At 39.4% G+C, this 26,824-nt stretch overlaps 1 protein-coding gene across 1 annotated transcript in view; it reads right to left on the reverse strand.

Moving 5' to 3' along the window:
- Nucleotides 1–11,664: 11,664 nt before the first annotated feature.
- Nucleotides 11,665–26,824, reverse strand: part of LOC121906132 (eukaryotic translation initiation factor 3 subunit H) — a 68,158-nt gene continuing 52,998 nt past the window's right edge. Inside the window, exons 6-8 of the mRNA XM_042424815.1 lie at nt 22,347–22,467; nt 12,436–12,568; nt 11,665–11,977 (exon numbers count right to left, since the gene is read on the reverse strand). Of these exons, the coding sequence (XP_042280749.1) occupies nt 11,883–11,977; nt 12,436–12,568; nt 22,347–22,467 (349 nt within the window). The 3' untranslated portion in view covers nt 11,665–11,882. The remainder of the gene's footprint in view (nt 11,978–12,435; nt 12,569–22,346; nt 22,468–26,824) is intronic.

A 26,824-nucleotide genomic window follows, 5' to 3' on the forward strand; every position in this document is an offset into this window, starting at 1 on the left:
ATTCAGTTAGGCATCCGTGTATATGTGTCCTGGTGGTTTGATTTACACAGCACTTGTCATGCACTGTGTTATGTGAGGTTCAGGTCACAGGTGGAGGCAGCGAATCATTGTGCCAAAATAATGTGATTGAATGTCAGTGGGCTTGCTGCTCCCCTCGAAGGAAATAAATGGACACCAAATGACAAGGTTCAGGGCCCAGGCATCAACATTTGTTATAGTCAAAACGTGTGTGGAGAGAAAAAAATTAATAAAGCTGAAGGTGAAAACTGCAACAAATCTAGAAAAATGAGTTTCTCTTCATTGTTCAAATTTGTTGTAATCTGTCTTCTCAGCAGGGGGATATTCTGCTCATTCTGTTAAAAGGTCAGTGACAGCTGCTCTGTATGCTTCTCTGGCAGTTTGAACCTCTATTAACAGTGTAAAACACATATTTAGAAACAGTTCAGTAGGCAAAAATTTCATTTTTTCAACATCGGTGCACTTGAAAAATGTTGAAAGCCAACTGTGCAGATATTTTTGCTTCAGACAGAGGAGACATCAGAAAAAACGACATCCGCTGTGTGACTGTACATGTACAAGCACATGCACGTCTCATCAGAGTAAAATCTGAGATGTGTTGGGAGTCAAAAATAGATAATAAGCTGAAAATGGAACAAGTGGGATTCGGAAACTGAAGGGGAGGCGTGAAATTTTCACACTATGTACATTATTGTGCACACTGCATTGCAGCACTATAGCAGGACCTAAAGGGAAAATTCACAGCTGTCAATATGATGATTTCTTAAAACTAGGTCACCTACATGTAGTAGACATGTGCAATTAATTTTGAAATTGGTGCCCTATGACTAGAGAAAACTGAGAAAAAGGCTGTAGATTCCCCATATTGCACTCAAAGGGGAATCCTATAACCAGAGTGCATTGCGTGGTCCCATCCAACCAGCTACTGACAGTGTGTTATGCAGGAGGTGAGTACGATTCCCAGCAGAGCAGCCAGTTAGCAGAGAAAAAGTATCATATGTCTTTACTGAGGCTTATTTTCATTTACAAAATGTTTTCCCTCATTGAGTCTGGATATATCGTACAGATGTGAAAGGATCATAAAACAAACAAGGTGCTGGAGTCAGTTATGTGGATCAATGCAAATTTTAGTGAGAGTTGCACACAAGCCAGAATACTGCCAGAGCTGCCAGGGGCAGTCAAAAAACCTCAGAGTCTGCCATCTTCATTTCAGCTTGCTTTGGGAAACAATCATGGACGAAGGGTGAAAAACTGCAAGCAAACACTGTTTCTTTTACCTAGTTTGGACGACAAGGAACCGGGACTGGATTGTGCTCAAGTTGAATGCAGCCACCTAAGTTACAGGTAACACACAGTCATCGTGGTTGGCAAAGTCCAGTATAATATTCTGCCAAAAAACAAAGTCAGGTTGACCAAAGTTTTCTGTTCTTTCTCCATTCTCTCTGACAATCCTCACCGCAAAGAGTCTCCGGCTGCAGTGCCTCTCTTTCGGCTGCTGCTGTTACATCTTCTGTGATCATATTCTCCTCCACACTCTGTTGTGTTTGATTCCACAGTGCAATATTCTGCCTCGTATCTTAAAACTAGTTTTCTTCAAAATATGCTGATATTTTAAAGTATTTAGTAGTATGATATTTTAGTGTCTGCTTTTCACTATCGCTAGCGTAACATGGTAGATGGGAGACCCACCTTTGACCGTCCTTGAAGGCACCACTACACAAAAAACAAAGACGGAGACTAGAAATCCAAAACTGAAATAGCTGTAGTTCCACCTTGCCCCCAACTACGTCACGGTACACGTCAAATGATGGTGCTGGTGCCAGAACAGATTTTGCAGCTGTGCCCCAGAGACACAGAAAACATTAACAACAACTGTGGAATTAGTGGAATCAGGCAACAACATGGCTTCGTTTGCTCCTTTAATCTCCTAATAATCAACTGGAATGTGTGCATTACAACAATAGACACATTTTGAAGCATCCAGCGGCCTTATTTTTCTCATTTAGAGGATATGGATTCCAAAACCATCTTCAAAGAAAGACCAACGTTTGAATTACTATACAAACCACACTGGTTAAGGTTAACTGTATAAGAAGACATTGAAACAAGGCCAGGGAAACCTTGAAGAGCAAATGTAAGGCTTCGCCCCATCTGGATGTTTACCCAGTACACTGTGATGGCTGATACTGAAGACAGAGCTGTAAAAAGTCATATCAGTACAGCTGCATGCTGGCCAGTTAATAGAGGGGACATGTAAAAAGACAGATGCCTTTCATAATGGCTGCCTCAGAAAAATAGGATCTATCTTCTGGTCAAACAACTTCTGTGCATTAGAACAAGTAGCAACAGTGTGGTCCTCCAGATCAAGTATCGATGTGATTGATACTTGATTGAGACTACAATCTCCTAATTCACATTTATTTCATATTCTGAAAGGTGTGTTATGATGGACTGCACCTTAGAAAAGGAAACCTGGTTGCCAAAATAGCAGTAAAACTTGGTGTAGGACCAAACAAATGAGCAAGCAGAGATGAATTTTTTATGGGGGGAGGACCAACATATGTCCAGAGACCAGAACAAAAGGTCAACAATGGTCAAAAGCTTATGTCCTTTTCAAGACCGAAGAGAAACAAGTTGCAGGTATGTGGGTGGCTTTAGTCAAAAACTGGCTGATATTTGGGACAAAGCCAAGTTGAAAATCAGGAAGAAAAATGGAAGAAGATGCAGAGACATAAATAAAAATCTTTCCATTTCTCATTTCATGTGTTGCAACACTGTCTCCTAAAAAGTACATTTAATGCTTCTGAAATACAAGGATTTTCACTACATTGTTCCTACCGGTACACAGCGTGAGAATAAACACACTTAAATTAGCTGTAGGTTTTTCTTGAGAATGTCTGTGTGAGGCAGACAGACTACGCTGAACCTAGAGTGAGGAGGAGTGAATGAATAAGTGAACTGAATGTTAATGTTTACCTGCGAGGAAGAAATATTCAAATGCACATCAGTCATTCTAAGGACACAAGCTGAGACCAAGGCATGAAGTGCATGATTGAACATCAAAGGGGAGTGTGCTATCAGCATTTATCTTTGCAATGGCTCACTTTAATTGCGGGTCTGTCTATTGTACGTCATCAATCAGTGTGCCCGGGGCAACCCAGCGTTGCCAGACTTTAAGGAACAGAGGAAAGTTGATCATGAATTATAATAAATTACTCTGCTTGGCATTCTCTCATTTTCTTCATTAGGGAGGAAATATGATAACCTGATACGCCAGATGGTTTGTTACACAGAACCTTCTGAGAAGTCATCCATCTGTTTGGTAAAAGGGCAGGCACTTTCAAAAAATACTTGGCAGGTGATTGGATGAATCATCTGTCTACCACGCCCATAGCTGCCAGTAGTTCTAAGACGTTGATTGGTCCAAACCACTGCTAGTTCAGCCACAAGTGCATAACTTGAAGCCTGACAAGATGGAGTCTCATGTAATCTCGCAAATACAGCTGCCTCGAAAGGTAAGAAATAGGATAAGCCAGCAAAAAAAAAAAAGAAAGAAAAAGGGGAAAAAACAGTTTGAAATTCAAGGTTATAACAAAAATGATTGAAAATAACACTTGTAGTATTGAATAAAAAGCAACATGACTATTAAAAGAGTATTAAGGAGAAAGTGGAGGTCACAAACTGTATATGTGTGGTCTTTAAAAAGAATGACCAGTATATTTGTATCAGTGCTGAGCTTTCCCCTGTTGACTGTTGCATAAGTAGCAGGTTATCAATATTTCATCTAAAGCCCTGAGGTCGACACACTGTAAAGGATTCACTCTGAAGCAAATGAGGTCCAGTATCTGCATAATAAAATAAAATGTAATAAAAATATACAGGACCAGTCAAAAGTTTCCCATTCACTTGAATGAGAAAATGTGTCCAAACTTTTGACTGGTACTGTATGTACGAATAAATATTTAATCCAACTGGAGCTTTGGCTCCACTCTTAGAGGAATAACTTGACATTTTCAGAAATACACTTATACAAGAGTTGGATTAGAAGATTGATACCACCCTCGTGTCTGTATGCGTACACAAAGAAAATTTTGAAAACAACAAGTTGTTGTTTTGCAGGATGTTACATGCTTGTGGTCATGACAATGGTCGGACTAAACAAACAGGATACAACATGTTAATTATTGAGCTTTAGATGTGCTAGTCGGAGTATTTTTGAACTTACAAGAGAGCAGGTCTTGCTGTTTCCCCGCTCCCATTTTTAATGCTAAAGCAAGCCATCCATTTCCTGGCCTCCATATTAAATGTAAAGGCATGAGACTAGTATCTATCTTCTCATCTTATCTCTGCAGGGAAGCACATAAGTGTTTTTGCCAAACTGTCAAACTATTCTTTTAAAATATAATACAAACGTATACCACACTAAATCCACATGACAACATGGGCTTTATGTCAGAAAATGTTGAGAAGCCCTTATCAGGCTGTTTACAAGAAGCAGATATGCATGAATAGCAGATGAGGTCAAATCAATTACCTCTTTTCAATGATTCTGATAAAACCTACAGCCAAAAGGTTCCATCATAACACACTTCTATTGGAAAAATAAAAAACCCAAAATCAGTCTTTTTGATGGTGGTGGTGGGGTGGGGGGTGGGGGGGTAAACGCAACCAATTTTCTTCACTACTCTAAGGCAAACCAATTACAGTATCTCGTTAAATGGATCCACTCTAACTGGGCTCATATCTTGGATTAAATTTGAACAAGCAGAATGCAACAACATAAAAATCTCTGTTTACCCTTCATTGGCTCAAACATCAAACATCACAATTGCTTCAAAAACCCACTCATTTCCTCAACTCTGACAGCCTGGTGGAAAACACTCGAAATTAGCAAATCATAATTGACTCCCTGCATGCACACCATTCTCTGGCACAACCCGGACTTTCAGCTCAACAAATCTCCCCTTCACTTCAACATGGGAACAAAAAGGAATCACACATCTCCACCATCTATTTCAAGACAACTCATTTATATCTCTTAAAGACCTGATCCAGAGGTGAGGAGTCAATACCTGCAAATTAAACCAGTCATTAAAAATGTAATCAATATAATAGGTAATCCACTCCAACCACCCTAACCAGCAGAACAGATCATGAAATATTCTACATCCACCAACATTCTTTCAAATTTATATAGATTATTCTCCAATATAAATAACAACCAACTACCTGCCACCTGCTAAATGGGAAAGAGATTTATCTCTCCACTCTGACACCAACCTCTGGACACAGGTCTGCAGAAACTCATTAGAAATGACAAAGGTTAGAAATCTACTGAACTTACTTAACCATTGTCATTTCATTTCTACCATTTTACAAGTGTGACATTACACAGGTATCTTCACATTCAGACCATACATCGACATACAATTAACAATTACACTGAACCTCCAACTCAACAACCCACTCTATTCACCTACATGTTCTCTTTATCATTATTTACTCATTTATTTTTATTAACTTGTTTGCATACTCATGTACCTATCTTGTGTTATGTTTTATTCTGTTATGTTTTATCCAACCATATCTGAATGATGGGAACACCGCGGATTGTGCCCTGGTGATTGGGGGGGCCTTGGGGGACTGGACTGGTTTGGGACAGCTTGGAGTCCCCTAAACCCCTCTCCATCTGACCTGCTACAGGCCTGGTGGCAGCCTAAAGCAGAGCAAAGAAAGCAAGGAAGAGGAGAAGAGGAAAAGAGGTAAATATTAGGAATACAAAAAGAGGATAAAACAAGCAAACAAATAAAAAGAAATGAGAAAAAGGAAAGGACAATAAATAAAGAAATTAATACATCCAAAATTCTGCCCTGACCCGCCCCAGATCCACTCTGGCAGCTCTTTGTTCTTAGAGCCCAACCAGAGATGGCCTCCAAGGGCATTTTAGCTACTTTCTCTTTCTTTCTTCCTTTGGTTAATACTGTCTCCCCCTCTTGCTCTCTCTCCCCCCTATATCTTTCACACAGAAAACCAACCCAAACACACACACACACCTACCTGCATGCATGCATACTACAATAAGAAAATCAAAGCCGAACATTATGCTTTTTTTGTTTGTCTGTTATATTGATGTTCTTCTTGTTGTTATTGCTGCTGATTTGCTTTTTTTTCTTTGGCTTGTTTGAGTCTATTTGTCCCTCTTGTCTTGTGCTGTGTCATATGTTCTTCATGTTGGTCACTTGTATTGCACTATAAAAAAAACAAAAAAAAACAGATGGAGTCCTCATCGTCTACCAGACAATACCCTTCAATCACAAACAAACAATAAAACACAATCAATGGACCAAATGGCCGTCCTTTTACAGATGCGTCTTGACCTGCAAAATCAAGACATCAATAAAAACATCATTTATTATTTGTAACAACCGAGGCCAAATCTGAGTATCAATAGCAGAGAGACAAAGCCCGGGAGAAGATTACACGCAACACGTGATTGATCTTCAGAACGAGGACATCCAGTACATTTGTCTTAGTGGCTTGGGGATAAGACAATACATTAGTGATGGAGTAGGATCACAACAATGAACTGTAGCCTTGCCTGAAGCCCACGGATGCATGTGACAGACAGGGTATCATGCTCCGAAACCCCTCTTGAAAGGCTTCTGTTGCTGCTGTTGTGGGGATTAAACCAGCCTCATAATGGCCTGTGGGATTTGTGCCACTGCCGGGTGACAGCCGTCGAATTGGGTGGCAGGCAGAGACGAATTGCAACTAGAACACAGCACTCAATCTATACAGTTGCCAATCACAGTGCAGATCTATTGACCACAGAGGGAGAAAAAAAAAGATAAAGCAAATATAGGCCTGCTTCAATGACAGGTGGAGCGTTGTTATGTGGAGAAATGTATTCCAGTACTGGTTGTGTTGGACTCATGTGCATAATCCCATAAATGCTAAATTCTCTAACCATACCCACACCTCTTCCTACAACTGCATCCGCTTTCCTCTCTGCTCTTGTTTTGGGGATTTGCAAGATTATTTTTCCACGGGAACTACTTTACATCCTCAACAGCTATTCCTTACAGGATCCACAGTTGCCATGGCAATATCTGTAGCAGAAAAAAGAGAGAGAGTGCAAAGACAGAAAAAAAGGAAAAAGTATTCGGAGTTGACAGGGAAATAACTGGTTTCATTATATTCAGCCAGCTGATTCTCTCTATCACCAATGACAGGGCGACGGCAGGCACGGTGAAAGAGCTTGTGTTTGTGTTTGAGTGGTAATAAATTACTGCTGGGGTCAGGGCTGTGCAGGCCGGACTCACTGATTAAATGAGACCAAACTTATATCCCTCTGACATCTTCCAGCCTCCTTCTCAGGAATCTGAAGGTGTAGAGACAAATCCCATAATCCTAATTAAGTATTTCCTCCTATTGCAGCGTACAAAATGCCTGGCTGTTTACATAGCTAAAGCCCTTATTCGGTTCCCATGCTCAGTTCAAACATGTAGTTTAGGGTAATCTCTGCAAAAGCTGAAGAGAAAAGTGGCATCACTGAAAGTGATAAAAAAAATAATTGGGAGAGCTAATGAAATCACTGCGGGGGAAGAAGTGGAAAGTTTAATAGTAAGTATTGTGTCAGCGGAACACAGGCTCCGGTCGTGGGGGCAAATATTGTGTCTGGAATTCGAGGACGTCGCTCTCATTTTCACTGACTCACAGCAGTCTCACGGTCAATTGAGCAGGATAGTGTGGGAGAGAAAATGGCAACTGCAGCTGCTGCTGTGGCTCTTTCTTCCAAACAGTTTAACATTTCAAAAACAAGTATATAGCACAATGAACCAAGGACTCTGCACCTCAAGTGGGAACAAAAGGTGAAGTGTGAGGACATATGGAGGAACGTGAGAGTGTTTCAGCAGAATCTCTTTGTTGCGTATATACAGAATGCACTTACGATGGCACAATGACTGAACTGCAAAGAATGAGTCACTCGCCTCCGTTGAATAGCAACTAAAGTAAATGACAATAACTTGCAAAATCAATAGGTGACACTTTAACCCTATCCAGCATTTGTAAGCAATATATAAACAATAAGTGGTTTACATTGTAAGATAATTGTATAATTTATTCACAACAACTTAAACTCCTGTTGTGAAGCATCCATTGCTGTTGTACAAAAAATAATGATTGATTAAATTATAATTATGGCTACAACCAACTAATTATTTTTTAGTATTTATTTATAAATGCCTGTCATAATTTCCAAATCATTTAAAAAGTGAAAGATAATCAATTTATTATTATATGACACAGAGAAAAAAAATTGCTAATAATTTCAATTAATTAATCAACTAATTGTCATAAAAATCATAATCTAATAAAGTATATCATAAATATATTTCTATAAATATTAAATATGGCATGTTTATTATATAGATTGTATTCATAATATTATTTATATAAATTTATTTACTAGTTAAGTACTTATAAATGTTTACTAATGGAGTATTTGTCAAAATACTTCATTCAAGTCAACTGAACAAACTCAATCTGCTGATGAAGGCCATGAGATGCGGATGAAAGCTCCTGAAGAAATCTAGTATGTGGATCTTGACTGAAGTATAGTGTCACCAATAAGAAAGACATAAAAATGACTGTTAATATAAAGTTTAATTCCAGAAACCACATAATTCTTCTTCTTATACAACCCTGTCATTTCCTGTTTAAACTCATGAAGGATCAATCATCTGTATCTTTTGCTTAACAACACAGTCAGCAGTTTACGTCATCATTTATATGACAGTGGAATAATGTGGAAGCAAAACACCAGCTTGACTCCTGTGCACCTCCACTCTATTGCCCTTGAGCCCTGCTGTTACTGCATCATTCAGTCCAAACTGCTTTCCACTCCAATCAAAACACTGTCACTTTAAATACAAGCTGAACCTCTGTCACTGTGCTTGTACTCTGCAGGGGCGAGCATTGGCCTCGACGGCTTCACACAATGCTTGTGGTTCTATTGAGGGCATTTTAAGTTTTGTAATTCCTCACACATCACTGGATTAGGGACAGGAGAGGCTGTGCCCCAGTCAGCCCTCAAGGGCAACGTCATCCTACAGTGCTGCTTCAGAATTACAAATACAGATTCAGCTTATGCAGAAGCCAGCTCTCCAAAGCAAATCAATAACTGCTAATAAGAAATGCCTCACATCATAAGACATCAATCACACGCACAGGTGCGCTTGCCAAATTAGCAAATCCCTTAATTAATAAATATCAACTGAGCCCTGTACAGTGAATTAATATTTCCTATCCTACCGGCATGACAGGAAAAACATGTTGTGATTTGAGGAAGAAATCATTTCCGGCTTGGGTGTTGCTGTTCCAATAAGCATTTATCATGTTGGTTGACTTGTAATTATTGTTAATGACATTGTGCTGATGACAAGCAGGAGCACTACAAGTTATTACTCGACTAGGCGTTGCTGATGACAAGTTAAATAAACATCATGTGCTGAATTAGATGCTGCTGTTTAACCACAGGTCGAGGAAGAACAATAGAGCACGCAGCCAGATAAGAGCCACAGTGTAATTATTATACAATGAACCGCACACTGGCAGGTTCTTTATTAAATGGAGCAAGAAGAGGCATCATTCAGCTGCCTGTTGTTGGGTGGAGTGGACACCGGTGACAAGCTGCACAAATGAGCTGTGCCTTCTTAGCATGAAGAGTAATTCTAAGATGTCTGATACTCTGTGCAGGATCAACACTGACAACAGCTGACTGGTACATTTGAGGTATTTAGCTGATGCTTGTATGTAGGAGGATTTAGAGGGAGTGAGCTGGTGGAGTTTCAGTGTTGTTCAGGGAAACTTTTCAGGGCTGGTTACTGATGGACACGCGCTGGATACTGCACCACCTCAACCAGTAATGTTTAGGACAAAAGTTTGCTCTCAGGAATGAGCTACCCTGCTCAAGAAACAGCTGAAACTCAGCTCTTCTGAGAACACCTTAACACTTGAGCCTCTTTAACCTTCAGCCTTTCTTGTTTCTTATCCACTTCCAGCCTTTCTTACTTTATAAAAAAAAGAAAAGACAGAAAATTTCTAAAAAAAAACCTTTTGTCTAGCACTCTTTCTTATTGCACTTTTATCTGGTCAGCAACTAGAATTTGTAGCATTCTTTCAGAGTCACTGTCCGATAACACTCTGTCAGGCCTCGCTTGTGCATCTGCCAAATAACAAAATGTAAAATGTACATGTGAGCTTAAAACTATGAATGTGAATTCTAGTCATAAATACATTAACACGTATATAAATAAGTACATAAAGAACAAACATTAGCATAGTAGCATGGTGCCATTACTGAAACAGCTTCACAGAGTCTTTTAGACTTTTTAATATATGTACCAAGAACTACCTGGACATCAGTATTGATAGTGAGTAGTTAATCCTGGTGAGCTAACTGAATAGTTATTGTAATGAAAGCTGCACAAAAGCTTAAAAATGAACAATCAACATAGCGATGTCCTGAAGACAGCAATTTGCCTCCTACGATCAGGTGGGATCAATATGCTCATTGATTTCCTTATGATTTGTTGTCCCAAACTCTGATCCCTCTGTTTGACTTCAATTATTATTGAATAGATCTTAATACTGTTTCTGTCTTTCTCGGATAAATATCAGAGTAACTCACTGAAAATGAGTTGTTTTTGGGATGTTTACATCCCACTTCAGAGATGGTTGTTGAAAAATGTACCCAAGTTATTGCACAAGCTCACAACAGTCTTATCATGTATAATGCTGGTTGTCTTCAACCATTGCTCACATTCATTATCAACAACATCATAGCTTTGGTTCATTTCTCAAAATCTTCCCGTGTGTTTACATGAATAAACTTCAAAAATACTTAATTGGTTCCCCTGTTGATATTTTCACTAAAACTGTGTTATCAAGTCATTTGTGGGGTTTTTTGGTGATTCTAGACACAACAGTAAGTAAGAAACACCACCCCATGCTGATGACAATTTCTCTCAGTCATTCTGCACACCTGCAGTTCCTTTTTCAAATGTCTTGAAACTAAACAAAAACAAGAAAACCTTTGTTTCAAGCCAAATTTCACTATTGGGATTTTATTTTTGCATCCTAAAAATAAACTGGTACTAATTGCTACCTGTGTGGAGGAAAGGCAGATTCTGGTGCGTTATTTAATTTCCCATCAGAAAAAAAAAAACTGACACAATCAAAAGTCTATTAAGTGGAGTGAGGCTTTGGGGGCTGAATCATGTAGCTGGTGTTTCATTTAATACTCTTTCACTGTTACTTTGTTGCAGTGCTGTTTACAAGGAAATCATTGTTCTCACCATGCGAACCGACACTTCAGCAAATCCACTAATAATTGGTTCCACCTGCTTGATGTTTGAAATGCAAGACGAAAAGCATGCAGCAATAAAATCATGTAGAAGTACTATTGTACTGTATAATTATTTGGTAATATGCGCAAGCCCCGTTTTAGCATATTAATAATCTTTACAAAACTAACCATTTTTGTACAGCTTAACACAAAACAATACCCAGAGTATAAGACAATGCAATTAACATCAATAGAACAGTTCAACAGTGAAAACATACAAAGAGCCGGGGAAGATGTAGAGATGCAAAGGTTTTATTTAAATCAAAATCAAATAATCTTCAAAGATAATTTTATATCCAAGATGGGGTTAGGCATAAAAACAATTAACAAATAGTGTGTTGCTCTTTCGGTTGTCGTCGTCTAGGTGGTTTTGCATCTCTGTCACCTTTCCTTTATCGTCCTCTCTGCACTTCTCTCTCCTTCACTCGCAGATGACTTCGCCCTGTTGTCTCATCTAGTTGTGGCCCTGGAGAGCCTCCGCCATGAAGAGCTTCCCGAGGTTCTGCGAGGTGAATTCCTTCACGTTCTGGCAGTAGTTGTTAATTTGCCCTGTTGGAGGGTAGCCACATGCATCCACACGCCCCCACAAAAAAAACACAAACACACGCCCACAGAAACAAACAAACATACACATGTACATACAATTGTACACAGACGTTCACAAACAGGCGAAGGCGGGAAGGGGGTGAGAAAAACAGCAGCACAGCAAAACATCAAATTAGTGGGGAACAGAGTAAATGGAAGGATCAGAATGTTGTCAGAAGGCGGAGGAGAGCTGAACAGTGTGAAACTGCGGGGAAAGCGGCGGTCGGATTGGAGATTGAGTCAATAAACTTTAAATTAATGTAATTTCAAGATAATTACAGAACAGAACCTGAGCTCCTGTGAGGTGAGCAGAGGCGGCTGATGGCGTTTGGAAAAGAGGGGGTGTCTCTGTGGTGTCCCTGTGTGGAGGTTGTGTACTTGTGTCAGTGTGTGTGTGTGTGTGTGTGTGTGTATGTGCGTACCCGCAATAAGCAGTGTCTCCATGCGTGGTGGAGGCTGGGGGGGCTTGAACATTTTGGTGATGTCCTCCTCAGGCAGCGGAGGCTCCCCTCTGCTCTGTCGCTGGGCGTTCTCCTGCTGTCGCCTCTGCAGGTACTAGAGGGAGAAAGACAGGTGGCATTAGAGGAGAGGAGGCACAAGAGAGGGGAGAGAAACAACAAGAAATAGTACGGAGAGAGGGGAAGGGGGAGAAAGAAGAAATGGACAGGCAAGAGTTACAGGGAAAGGCATGAGGGGATGATGGCGAGAAATGACAGAATGTGAAGTGAAGAGGAAGGGGCGAAACAACGATGACAGGAAGGTATAGAGTGGGAGCAAAGAAAGAGAGAAAAAAAGTCAGAGTAACAGGTAGGAGAGAAATATAGTTAGAGAAGAGAGCTCAAAGTGGCAGTGGATAGTAGGAAGAGGGGAGAAAAAGGAAGAGTAAGGGGAAAGACAGACAATGGAAACGGTAACAGGAGGGAAGTGAGATGTAAAGGAACATAGTGATGAAAGAGATAGACGACAGACAGAGAGAGAGAGAGAGAGAGAGAGAGAAAGAGTAGAGTTATAAGTGCTGCCAGGGATGGAGTGATTTGTGAAGGGCTGACAGTCGGTAAATCAGTGAGGTGCCGGGTCTCTGGAGATCCTAAAAGCCTTGTTAATTTGGCAAGATGGAGAGACTGACACAGTCTGGTGCAAGGGGAGGTTGCGGCAGGCGAGGAGAAAAACGACGTGGGAGCAACTTGAGCGTTTTAAACCAAACATCCCACAACGCACCTGTACGGGTGACTGAAGCTGACAAAATTTGCTAAGATATACAATAAATGAAAAATATAACTATTTGTTTAAATGAACTGGTACTCTCTCAAAGTGTTTTCCCTGCCAATGCGTCACAGCATGACTGTGCACAATAAAAACCTCAAATTATACAGTTTTATTTTTAAAACTGTATGCAGATTTTTAGAAAGCAAACTAAAAAAATTACACTTTACATATAGACATACCATATCTTTTGGAATTTTAGACACAAGGACATTTGAAAGAGAAAATAAAAACTTCACAATTTGATCTAAATTAATATAAAACAAAATAAATGATAATTATGTTTAAGTGTTCTCATCAAATTTGAATCAAAATTTACCTTTGGCTGCATAACTATGTCAGGTCAGGTTTAGCGTCGGGACCGAGTGAACAGCAGTGTTCCAGTCCTGCCACAAAGTCTGATTTTGATTGAGGTCTGGACTCCTGTGTAGCTTTGGCCTTATGTGTGAAGTTGTTGTATTAGTGGAAAATGATCCTGTCCCATGTCGCAGTTCTCTTACAGACTGCAGCAGGATTTCTCTGTATTTATTTTAACTTCAAAAGCCTTCCAGAGCCTGCTGCAGAGAAGCATCCCTGCAGCTTGTTGCTGGAACTACTGAGCGTCATGCTGGGTATGGTGTGTTCCTGGCAATGTGCTGTTTGGCTTATCTCGAGTATAGCTTTAATAGGCTGGCAAAAGTCTCAATTTTGGTATCAGACTAGGTCTTCACAGTTCCACTTTTTTTTGTACTCAGTCTAATTGGAGTCAGTTAGGGTCTTGTTTTACTGCCACGAGTGGAGTATCAGCTTTGATAAGTCATCACCATGGGAGAAATTACTTAGGCAATATGCAATGTGTATGTAAAAAATCTGTTATTAAATTACTTTTCAGAACTTGTATTACAGATATTAAATTGGTTAGTAAATGATTATCTTCTGTCTATATTTGGCCCGATTGGCCACAGAATGTTTTCTTGTTGATGCAGAAGGTGAGAACTGGGATTCAATTATTTCTATTAATTAGCATATGAGTTAGTTTTTATGACTTTATATTTGTTTTCAAGGCATTATTATATCGCAGCTCTATTTGACCACAGTTGCCTGTTAAATGATCGAGCATCACGTTGTCTTTGTTTTGTTTGGGTCAAACACATTTTGCTTTGGGTCCCATTCAGATCAGGCTTTTCTTTTTTTAAAGATGTATTTATGCAAGTAGGTTTGAGTGAGTTTTCAATGGGTCCGTTTCAGGTCTGGTCCAAAATGAAGGCCTCTACATCAGATCAGTCCTTCATACACTTTGTATCAGTCTCCCATGTGAGCTCTTTCTGAGTTGTAATAGACTTCTTGGTATATATATATATATATATATATATATCAAAACGTACATCTTAAGGAGATGTATGCTATTGCACTTAATTTTCTTTATTGTAACATGTTTCTGTATTTTAAATGATTTTTTTAAGGTATTAAAATTTATAATAGAAAGTCTATGGGAGGAATGTTTTAAAGTTGATATCTCAAAAACTAAGAAGTATTCACATTTTATGGACAGTTGCCCCATGTGGAAATGCTTCACATATCACCACCATGTGGTCAGTTTTGGCTAATAACTCATGAACCGTGACGTGTGGCAAAACAACATTTGCAGTGTGTTCCTTGGATGAAGCTGATTGGACTGATATAGGCCGCACCCATTTGCGCCTGGAAAAAAATTCAGCCATTTTGGATTTTTTGGTAAACATATTTTTTGCTTCTTTTGGCACATATTTAATCTAATCTTCACCAAACTTGCTACATACCATACTTAAAATGACCCTGAACAAAACAAAAAAACACTTAATGGGCCCCATAACTCTTCAATACTAAATTGGATTGCAACCAAATTTGGGAATGTTGTACAAACAGCCACACTGCACAAGTGTGTAACTTTTTTCTAACATGTATCAGTGATTTTAATGATTTTATATCATTTTTTAAAGTATTGAAGTTTATAATGGCTGTCTATGGGAGGAATCGTCAAACTGAGCTGGAACCTTTGTCAATTTGAGACTCAACTGCTCAGACATCCTTTATCCTACAAACCCCATTTAAACTTTAAAACGTTCACAAAACTTTGAATTATCAAAGTTATCATATCGTGTTGTGATCTATTTTGTACTTTTGGAGCAATTCAAGTTCAAAGTGAGTTCAGCTTTCAGGTCTCACCAGTGTGTCATGTTATCAGGCAGAGGGGAGAGCAGAGATATTTTTTGATCAGAAAAAAAATCTAAACACGTCTCACTCACACTTTTAACTCCTCAAGCATATATTATACCTTAAAATGTTGCCACATGCCTCCTCTCTCTCACAATGTAAATACATTTTGGATGGGACTTTTTGAGATCTAAACCTTAATTTATAGGTAGAGCTCTGTCATGCTCTCAATGACTACAGTATAATCTGCTGGCTTCAGTCTCCTCATTCTCCTGTTTCTTAAACTTACAGATTCTCTCTTCCTTCTAACACTTTGTGCAAGTTATACATCCTCATGCTCTGCAAGTCCTCCTGCCACTAATGATGTACAAATTTCTGACCTAGAGGCTTTGTTTCAGGCAAATCAGTTTTTCCTCATCAAAATGTGAATTCATTCTGTGTTTTAGGGATCCTCCACTGGCTCTGTGGTTAAGCCCTGGTAATGGTCAGCTTTCCCTGTTAGATTACAAGGTTCTGGGTTCGATACCGGCTCATGGCAGTGCCCCTCATAATAATGCTCTTATGAACAAAGTTGCTTTAGATGTTCATCATGTACCAGCACTCTTTAATATATAGATTGATATGCATGTCAGGTAAGAGTAGATTTGAATAGTCCAGTGATTTAAGATCTTGCCACTTCTAAGTTGAAGGTGAAAAAAAAATGCAGACGTACACAGATGTTCCCAATCTACTGATTGAGACTGGCAGCAGCTGGGAGAATCAGCAGCTAATGGCTTCCAGCTCTCGCACCCATTTTCTTCAGAAAATGCACATTCTAATTTGGCTTGTTTTTCATGTGTTTATTTTCTGTTAAATGTTATCAGAAATTATTATATGGCTCAAATAATGATGTTGAAAATGTAGTGGTTGGGGGAAAAAGAAAAAAAAACAAAATTAAAAAACTAAGGGGGGATGAGATGTATCTTTCCTCATACAAAGACTGACTTAAGCTGTGCTTTGAACTCAGGAACTTTCAGGTACTAAGAACCTTTTGAGGAACTCAGTTCCTCCGCCTGCATTTCCACAGGGACCAGGTCCTAAATTAAGCTCCCGGCAGATTGTTTTACCCCCCAAAAAGTCCTTCATCGGAGGGGGTAGTACTTTCCAAAACTACAGTACCTTTGGGGGCAGGGTTTTCAGGGACAACCGTTGCTGAGTGGTCAAACACAAACAGCGCAGCTGCTTCAACTTGTGTGTCATTTCATTCATAAAAGAAGGAAGTACTTTGTATCAATTTTTTTTTATCAGTTTAGGACAAGGGGAGGACATTTTTCTTCATTTGTTAATGTTAAAAGTGAAGTGAGAGAAAAAGAGAAAGAAAAATGATTAGTGAGAGTGAGCTGAGTGCACAAGTGAGTGTGTGTGTGTGTGTGTGAGAGAGAGAGAAAGAGACAGAGAGAGACAGACACACAGAGACAGAAAGACAGAGCAGCGGTGGTCGAGCAAGGTCAGGGAACGGTGGTAGTGAGAACAAACCAGTGAATGAGAGAAATAAAACGCTATTTTCTGATTGTTTCATGATCTTGAACTCTTGTTTGTTAGGTTCTAAAGCAGAAATAAATAACCATCAAACACTCAAAAGATGTTATACTGTGGAGACAGACACTCTTAGTTTCAGTTTCATTTTCCTCCTCTGAATTTCTCCTTTTCATTCATTCATTACATCCAAATCATGCAGCACTTAATACAAAGAACAGGACAAATCTGTGTTGTTGTGTCCTCGTGTGTTAATACTGAGTCTTTAAATGCTGCCATCTTTTTTAAATTCCTCAAGGGTCTAATTTGCTTGATCTGCCTGGTTCCTCAGATGCGGTGGAAACACAAACAGGACTACAGGGACTTTAAAGTTCCAAGTTTAGTCCCTGAGATTAGTTCCTCTCGGTCCAAAGTACCTGGAATTTTTGCTGGAAACGGGGCTTTAGCCACAAATTGTGCCTGGGAACCTGCTATTTACCAAATTTAGAGAGCTATAAATGAAAAATGGAGCCCTCTCAGCACAGCAACTCTTTGTAACTTTCTATGATGATTAATAAGGTTCCATTTGTCCGGGAATCAGCGGGGTCAATAGCACAAGATTACATGGAGCACGTACTGTAGGCGTCTGAAAGGTGTAATAGAGGCTTGCTTTCTGTTCCTCTGTGTGTGCTGTTTGTTCATTATACAGAATCATGTGAAACATGAAAAAAGTAGACACCAGGAAAGGGGGCTGTCATTGTGATACTGTGTGTGTGTGTGTGTGTGTGTGTGTGTGTGTGTGTTTGTCTAAAGGGTTAGGCTTGGGGCCTGTGATGATGAGAAGGTCGGTAGGGGAAGATGATGAATTGTAATGGCTGGAGTGTGGGTGATTGGCCCCAGGATTTGTGGGTATGTAGGTGTGTGTTTCTTCGCAGCCAAGTGTATAAATGCGTGCTTGTGTGTTTGTGTATAGGGCAGGCTACCTATGGTATGTTTATTCTAAGTCTGTCTAATGTGTGTGAACCTGGCTGTGGTTTTAGCCGCTGTCGGATGAGATGATGATGACTCAGTCTGGACCGACATTAATACTTCAGACATTTTCTCATTTCCATTCGCAGAAAATGATGACAGAATAATGTAGTTGTTTGAACGTAGGTGTAAGTTTGAGCGCACATCAGTGAGTCACCTTGTGCCTCTATGCTTCCATTATCTGGAGTAATGTTTGTGTGTATGAATGCGGGACTGTTTGTGTGTGTTGCTGGTTGTTTATGATGCATCTGGCCGAGGTTGTAGTTGCAGATGGTACGTGGATGACTACTTATCTTAGTGTGTATGTCCTGTTCTGGCCTTTTGTGGCGCTTCTGGCTGAGTTTGTGCTTGTAGGTGGTGTGTGCGTGTGTGTGTGTCTCAAGTAGGTGTGTTACTGCTGCAGTAAATGAAGTTTGTGATGTGTCTCAGTGGTACAGAAAAAGAAGAAAAACAGAGGATTTTCACACACTAATTAAAATACAAAAAGACTCAATTTGTTAATATGGGAAGATTTTATGTCCATATTTACCAGCTCTCCCTGAGTGTCGACAGTATTTGAAGACTGTGTGAGCGTGACTCATGGTATTTAACCTATTGAACCAACTCTTCTTCACATAAGGACAAATTAATGACTGTATCACAGATGTAGCCCTTGTAGTGATGGAAATAACCAAGTCTTTGACAGGAAAAATAATGCAGCAGATGGACAAGAAGCGTGTTTGAAATTGAAGAGATGCTGATCTGCAGTGGGCTCATGTCAGCTGCTGCAGTGAGTTGAGGGATGATAACACCATGACAGATACTTGAAGGTTGATATAACTCATTCTTATCTCATTAGTGTTTTCTCCAAAAAACAAAAATGACTTTTAAACTTGGGTCTGTGTCTTTGCTTCAAGTTCCTGGTATTCATGTTGGTGACGGTGATTTGCCTTTTCTCCACTAACTATTTTAAAGCAATTACAGCTTCTATTTAACTCTTCAATCCTCCAGGACACCTGGTGTTTTCTATCTGTTTTCTGGCTGTGCTTTCTTTTGTCACTGGTTCTTGTATTTTCGGTGGTTTATTACTTAGGCAAGTGAAAAGACAGCCTGGTGTCCAGATTATAGGTTTTCACAAGTCTAAAATTTTGAAACCAATCTGAAATGGACAGGTGGAAACCTGACATGCATAAATTCTCTTTCCTCGAAGAGAGGATTTATCCAAGAGGGACCCAAGGACAGTCAAGACCCAATAATCCAAGGAGACCCCAGGAATATGAGATTAGATTCAAAACAGCCCAAAATAACTGGTGACAGTCAAAAAAGGCAATTATTTCTTTTTCTCCAGCATTTTACAGGTGGCACTTTGGACCTTGTCTCAAAAAGCACCCTTTTTCCGGTGGTGATTATTACACACCACGTCAAAACAATACTTAAAATCCTGACAAGAAAATGATACATTTAAAGTCATACATAGAATCTAACTCCCCTCTGTTTTTTTAAATGTACCCTACCACATTGGTACTTTCTTACATATGTACTGGGAATGTCTTGGTGTTGCATGTTTTTTTCTCTGTAATTTTGATTAATCGATTAGTTGCCAATCTTTTTGCGTAATGCTTTAAAAAAAAAGTCCAAATTCTTTGGTTCCTGCCTCCTATATGTGAATATTTTCTAGTTTCTTTAGTCTTCTATGACAGTAACCTGGATATCTATGGGTTGTGGACTGTTGGTTGGAACAAAAGATGTCTTCTTCTCATAAATCTTGGGCTTTGTGAAACAGTGATCAACATTTTCACCATTTTCTAACACTTTATAGACCAAACAAATACTCAATTAATCGAGAAAATAATCAACAGATTAATTAATAATGAAAATAATCGTTAGTTGCAACCCTAATTTCCTTGACATGTTTTATTTTATTTGGAGATTGAAGGATGGTGGTGAGTATGTGGTAAAGTTGTTACGCAATGTCACGAGGGAAGATGGAGTATGAAAAACTGGGGGCACACTGTTTTGGGTGTGGGAACACACAATATACTGTACATGTTGATATACAGCATGTAAGTGGTTATATTATGTTGTCTTGCTGCTCCTTGCAGACCTTTTAGTTAATCATCTGCTGCTTCTTACTGAGTAGTACGTCTATGACACATGTATGTGTATCAGTGTGTTTCACGGCTATGCTGATGACACGCAGTTGTATATCAAAACTGCTCCAAGCCCTTCTGCAACCATGTCACATCTCAGCACCTGTCCTACAGGGAAACTTTGGTATTTTTCAACCTGGACCCTATTTTCACATCATTTTGTGTCTAAGTGACTAATGGGGACAACAATTTTTGAAATTGGTCCAGTATTGAGCGAGAGCGCTTCAGCTGGCAGCTGCAAAATGGGCTGCAATGTAATCCGATGGGGCCATTGCGCAACATCAATGTACGTCCACTAAAAGTGCTTGTTTTTGCCACTGACAGGCTCAGATTGTTATCCTAATATGTGTCTGACATCTAAAGTAACGTTAAACACAAGAACTAGTCGCCTGTAGCATGTATGTATGAAGCTGACTTTTACCACAGTTAGACTGTAAGGAAACTATATGTAATGTTGATATATTACACAAATATGCAAAATGTAAAATTAGGCACATATTGGATCAGTAAATGAATGGTATATAAATATATGTTTCTCCATATTTTGTGTAAAGCCAGAGAGTGTGCAATACATAGGGAGAAGAGAGCAGAATTTATGATAACATTTCAGAGAGTATGGATGACCTTGATTATAAACTCTTACATAAAGAACTGAGACAATACTGAGAGATCTGCAGAAATGTACTCGTTAAGATAGAACAGTGAGAGAAAGAACATGACATTTGTTAGTGTGCGCATGTTCACTCCAAACTCCTTCTGTCTGTTTCTGCAAGCCACCTGTCCACTACAGACATGGAGTTGAACTGTAATGAATGAATGGAAAGGAGGAAAATGAAACAGAAACTAAGTCTGTCTCCACAGGAAATCATTTGTTGAGTGTTTGATGGATTTAATTGTGCTTTAGAACGTAACTGCCATGAAACAATCAGAAAATAACATTTTATTTCTCTCATTCACTGCTTTGTTCTCGCTACCGCCGCTCCCTCTCCTTGCTCGACCACCGGTGCTCTCTCTCTTTCTCGTCTTTTTTTGAAATGAGTCAGGAAGCCGACAGCAAAGCCTAACTTTACTTTAACGTTATCAAACAAAGAGAAATGTCCTCCCCTCGTCCTAAACTGTATACTCATGACTCTGATTGGCAGTCACTGTGACTGCCAATCAACTTGCTCTGCATAAACTTTTACTGGCCCCGGGCCATTGGTTATGTCGGACCCTGTTGTCCATGCCTTTATCTCCTCAAGACTGGACTATTGCAATACGCTCTTCACAGGGATCCCGGGCAGGAGCATCGAGAAGCTCCAGTACATTCAGAACAACGCTGCCAGGATACTGATGAGAGTGCGAAAACATGAACATATAAAACCAATTCTGTTTTCATTGCACTGGCTCCCTGTCTCCTTTAGGATTGACCACAAAGTCCTACTACTCACATACAAATCCACCAACAGACATGCACCTCCCTACCTACAGGAACTGATCATACCACAAACCTCCACCTGCACCCTCAGACCTGCCAGCAGCTTGCTCCTCTGGGCCCCCAGTACTAAACTCTGCACCACTGGGAATCAAGCCTTCTGCTCTGCTGCACCACACTTGTGGACCAGCCTTCCTAACCATCTGAGGGCAGCAAAGACCCTAGACTCTTTTAAAAGTGGCCTAAAAATCTTTCTATGCAGCAAGGCTCTTTCATATTAACTCTTATTACTATTTTATTTATGTTGAGTGTTCTATGTTTTTAATACTGTAGCACTTTGAGTTTCATTATGAATGATTTAAATTCAATTTAATGTATCATTTATTATTATTGCACATATAGATATTTATAAATGTTTCCATATTTCAACCTTTGCTGTATACTGTAGTTATCGCTGTGGGTCCTCAGTGGATGAATGTATGTTAATGTGTGAGCCCGGAGGACCATATTTCTGTGTGTTTGTGTATGTGTATGTGCTACCTGGTGCTTCTGTTGCTTGCATGCTGTGATTATAGCTGCAATTGGTTGTGGCCCTGGCTGAGAGAAAGATACCTGCTGTTTTCCTGCTGAGATTGTGGCTGTAGATACATCTATGTGTGAATGACCCTGTGTGTGTGTATGTTTGTACCTCTTTCCCTTGTATGCTGGTAAGCCGATGTTTCTACTGCTGCTTGCTCATTGTGTCTGTGGGTGGAGTGTGTGCTTCAGAACATAAAAGCATGTGTGCATGTGAGTTAGTGAGTGTGCGTGTGTGTGTGCGTGAGAGAGTTACCTGGTGCTTCTGCTGCTGCTGCTTACTCAGGTTACGGCTGTAGGTGTTATACTTGACGATGTCTTGGCTCATGTCATCCACTCTGTCCATTAGAAGCTGAAGGCTCTTCTCCAAGTGGTTACTGGAAGAGAAATGACAGCATGTCATTCACATTTTTGTACTGCCATCAGCACGTGTGAGCAGCAGTTTTCATTCAGCCTTAAGCCTAATGATCTTCTAAATAACCTACACTAATCTTAACCTCATTGTAACTTATCTTCAAAAAAACCCCAAAAAAACAGGTTCACAATTTTTCAAGTTGTCCTTAAACAATACCCAGGTACCCATATGATTATCAAAATAGTTTTTTCCTTGCTGTAATTCTGCTAAAAACACAGTAACTTTGGAACATATACACTTAATTTGATTAACACTGCTGGAGCTCAGAAAATGAACCTATCCTTCAACTTTACTTTTTGAAAGTGACAACCCCAAAAAATCATTAGTTTTTAAGTATTAAGAACAAAATGCTGTGGTTAACTTCAGTTTAATTCACTTGGATAATTCACACAGTATCTGTATGCTTTCTAGGGAACCCTGGGTACACATAAACAAAAAATAAAACAATAAGACAATTACATATAAAAGAATGTCCAATTACCAACACTTTCCTGAAATGTGGCTGTACATTACTTGGCCTCTACTGACACTTTTTATTAACATGGATTCTGTATTTCTGCAACCAGAATACTATCGGATCGGTGTCCTGGCTTGAACTGTGATTAGATCTCAACCAGGTGTAAATGCAGTCTGTATAGTTTGGCCACATTCTTAAGAAATAAATCTGTCCAACAGGTTGAAAAATTGCTTAATTCCCCTTCTTACTTCTACTACAAGCAAACCCATATAGCAGCAACCCTCCCCTTGACCTGGGCAATGTGTGCCAGCTCTGCCTAGAGTCCGCATACAATCATTTCTTTACTGAAGAAACCAACTCCTAACCAAGCTCATGTCAACAGGACCTAAAGATTACAGCCATACTCACAGCTCTTTGGATGCTGTCGGTATTTAGTCATTAACAAAAATATTGGACTTTGAAATTTTGACCTGACAATTAAAAGTTAACATTCAGTTGAAGTGCATTGCTCTAAGCACATCTCTCAGCTGAAAAGTTGTGGGATCACCAAAGTGATTACTATTCATCTTGAGGGGGTGACATTGCCATCCCTTGAGCTATGCTGCTGGCATGGCTAAAAATGTCATCTTAGACCAATCCTCACTTCACAGGATGCTCTTTCCCAACAAGCAGCAACCACCATGACTGGAAAACATGGTGGCTGGTGGAAAGCACAGTTACAAACTTTAAGATGCCCCTCAAGAGACCTGTGGTTGCCGTCATAAATGCTACATCCATTTGACAATTATATTTGAATTTGTATTGTTTAACTTGACAACAGCATAATTTGAAATTGAATGTATCGCATTTATTAATGCAATTATTCAAGCTGAGCAATACAAGTTCAAATATAAATTCAAATTCAGTTTCTTTTGACATATTTCTGTCTATACCCTTCCTGTTGTCCCTGTGCTACATCTCTCTACTATAGTATCATGTCCCTTTTCCCAACACTGCCATGCTGACAACACTCAACACACAACTTTACCAGCCTTCCTCTTCTCTCTCTTCCCATGAGCCCCATTTTTTTTTTTTTTTTTTTTTTTTAAATCAGGATGTCTCACTACTGCCTTAAGTTCACCCGTGACAAGGCTGCAGTGCTCCACTTTAAGTCTTCTCTCTCTCTTGTATTTCTCTCTCCGGAATTATATTGTTTCATTTGTGAATGTTTGGGTGCTACATAATGCAGCATGTTCTGTGGGAAAACAGATTCTGACTGTTTATTTAAATGACAACTGTACCCGCAAGGACTGCCAGCGCTGTGTATGTTTTGGCTGTGTGTGCACTTGCGCTGACGTAACAGTGTTTGGTGTGGAGTCTGTGTGTTTGTTTGTGTGAAAATGTGGAGGAAGTCACAAGTGTTTTGGGTGATTTTAGTTGCTGTCCTCTCTGCTGTGAGAGTTTTCGATTAACAATTTTATAAATCAATATTACTCTCTCTTTCTCAGCTCCAAACGCTCTCTGTTTTCTGTTGGAAGCTGAAAAATATTCGTAATAATTTACCCACCTCCAATTTCTTAGACTCTAAAATGAAAATAAAATCCCACTAATCATCTTCTAGCACTATTGATTAGGAATACATTTCTTATATTCATGTGAGGGATGACTAAGATTTGGTAGAGAAAATGTAGCTCAAATGTAACCAAAATTAACCTGAACCAAACACCTTATCATTGTGTGCCAATTTCTTTTGCATTCAGTCCTTCACATTTCTGCTGTTGAGTGTAAATGTAGTGTGAAGTGTTAGAAAGCTTCCTCACTTTGTCACTATGCTGCAACAAATTTCATCTGTCATTTTAAACACAATTCAACTCAATGTCCTACTGAGTCACCTGATATAATGTATGTAAAATTTTGCAGTTAAATGAATAGTTATTTTCTTTTTTGCAGCGAGTTAGATGCAGCGATCGATACTCCCTCATATCTGTCTTTTACATATGGCGCTACAGGCAACAGTATGATTAGCGTAGCTTAGTATAAAGATTGTAAAGAGGGGAAAACAGCTAGCCTGGCACTGCCATAATCCAGCTACAGGCACCACAACTAATTAACATGTTACATCACGTTTGCCTAATCTGTACAAACAAAGTATAAAAAGTTTTTGTTCTATGGAGGGTTATGTGCTGCACTTTTTCTGGGTGCAGTGACTTTATGAATTCTTCTTGTGTTAATTTATGAGCTTTAGAGGTGTTGTTACAAAATGTATTATCTTTTTTAAAAATAAAAAAAAAACCTGTGGACGGGGTCAGATTAGCCATTTCCCCCTGTTTCCAGTCTTTATGCTAAACTAAGCTAACCAGCTGTTGGCTATAGCTTTATATTTAACACAGACATGAGAGTGGTATCATTCTTCTCATTTAACTCTTGGCAAAAAAAAAGCATATTTCCCCAAAATGTTAAACTATTCCTTTAAGGGTATCAGGAGATTTAAGTTCATTTCAGTGCAGCTACACATTAGTATTTTTGTTTCTATGATGGAAATCAGAAAGAAAATGAAGAGGGGAACTATTATGGAATTATATCACTGAGGAACCACAAAGCAATTTAATGATGAAGTCAAATTACAGTCTTATTTCAAATGGTACTGTGCAGGGTGCAAAATTACCTTTTTTGTCACCGGCCAAATGGCCAGTGAATGTTCACATTTTACCAGCCACTCAATAGATTGGCTGTTGATTGAAGCAAATCTACCAGCCAGTTGCATATTTTACAGGCATCTGGCAGGTGGCTGGTGCTAATTTTGTGACCTGGTACTGTAGTTGTGACTCTTGATTTCCTTACTATTTAGTTGTCTAACATATCTGGCATATAACGCTTCAGGAAAGTGTACTGCTCTATCCTACTTTTTTGTGTTTATGTCAGGAAGTATCATCAAAAATGTCAGGGAGTAGACAGTCTCTGGCCACAGCACACACCAGAGTAGAAACTCAAAGACTTAGCTACATTAATATGCATGCATTAAGCATCTATACATGTGTAAACAGACATGAACATCCTGAAGCTACTAATCATCATCATCATCATCTCAGATTGGCATCCGGCTGCCATCAACCCACATTCGACTGGTAACACCTTAATTACATCTACATGCAAACACACATAGAGATGAAGTCCCCTAAACCCACAGAGAGAGAGAGAGAGAGAGCAAACTAACGAAACCACATCATGCATGTAGATAATTGTAAGAACACTGCTGATAAACCGCTCTGATTTATAAATTGTATCTAGATGTAAGGGATCAAATAATCTACCAAAATGGCATGCCTGTATACAAATATCACAAATTGGTTTTCAATCACGTTTCCTGTTTATTTAACTGAGGCACAGTTAGCTGAAAAAGCAAAGCCAACTTTGTAATGAAATAAAAAATTGTGAAGCGTATGATTTTCGGCAGCCCCAAAAGTCATTTCCATAGTTTAAAACTACCTGAACCATTTCCAGTACTGTGGTGTTTGCCTGTGAAGACTGTTGTGTGATCAGTTTGTCAACTGACTCCTCCACCGCGGTGTCAGAGCTGTAAACATGAAAACTGATGGCCCGGGACCAAATCTCGCCGTAACACTTCTCTACTGTGTCCCTCCGACTGTGTCAAAATTAATTCTCGCTGACGAAAGCCCATTTAAAACTATTTCATCAAGCAATATGGTAGCTAATTTGTGTGGTGTGTATTTATAATATATGCAAAGGGAAATCATTTAGTCAGTGCAAGATCCTTCAAAACATCTGTCGTCAATGCAAGTGTCAAGTGTTTTGAACTAGACTACAAAGACGTGTGTCTGTCTGTGTGTGTTGTGTTCAGGGTCTTTTTGTACCTGAAGTTTCC

The sequence above is a fragment of the Thunnus maccoyii genome, chromosome 10 (assembly GCF_910596095.1).
Source record: "Thunnus maccoyii chromosome 10, fThuMac1.1, whole genome shotgun sequence".
NCBI classification, from domain to species: Eukaryota; Metazoa; Chordata; class Actinopteri; order Scombriformes; family Scombridae; genus Thunnus; species Thunnus maccoyii.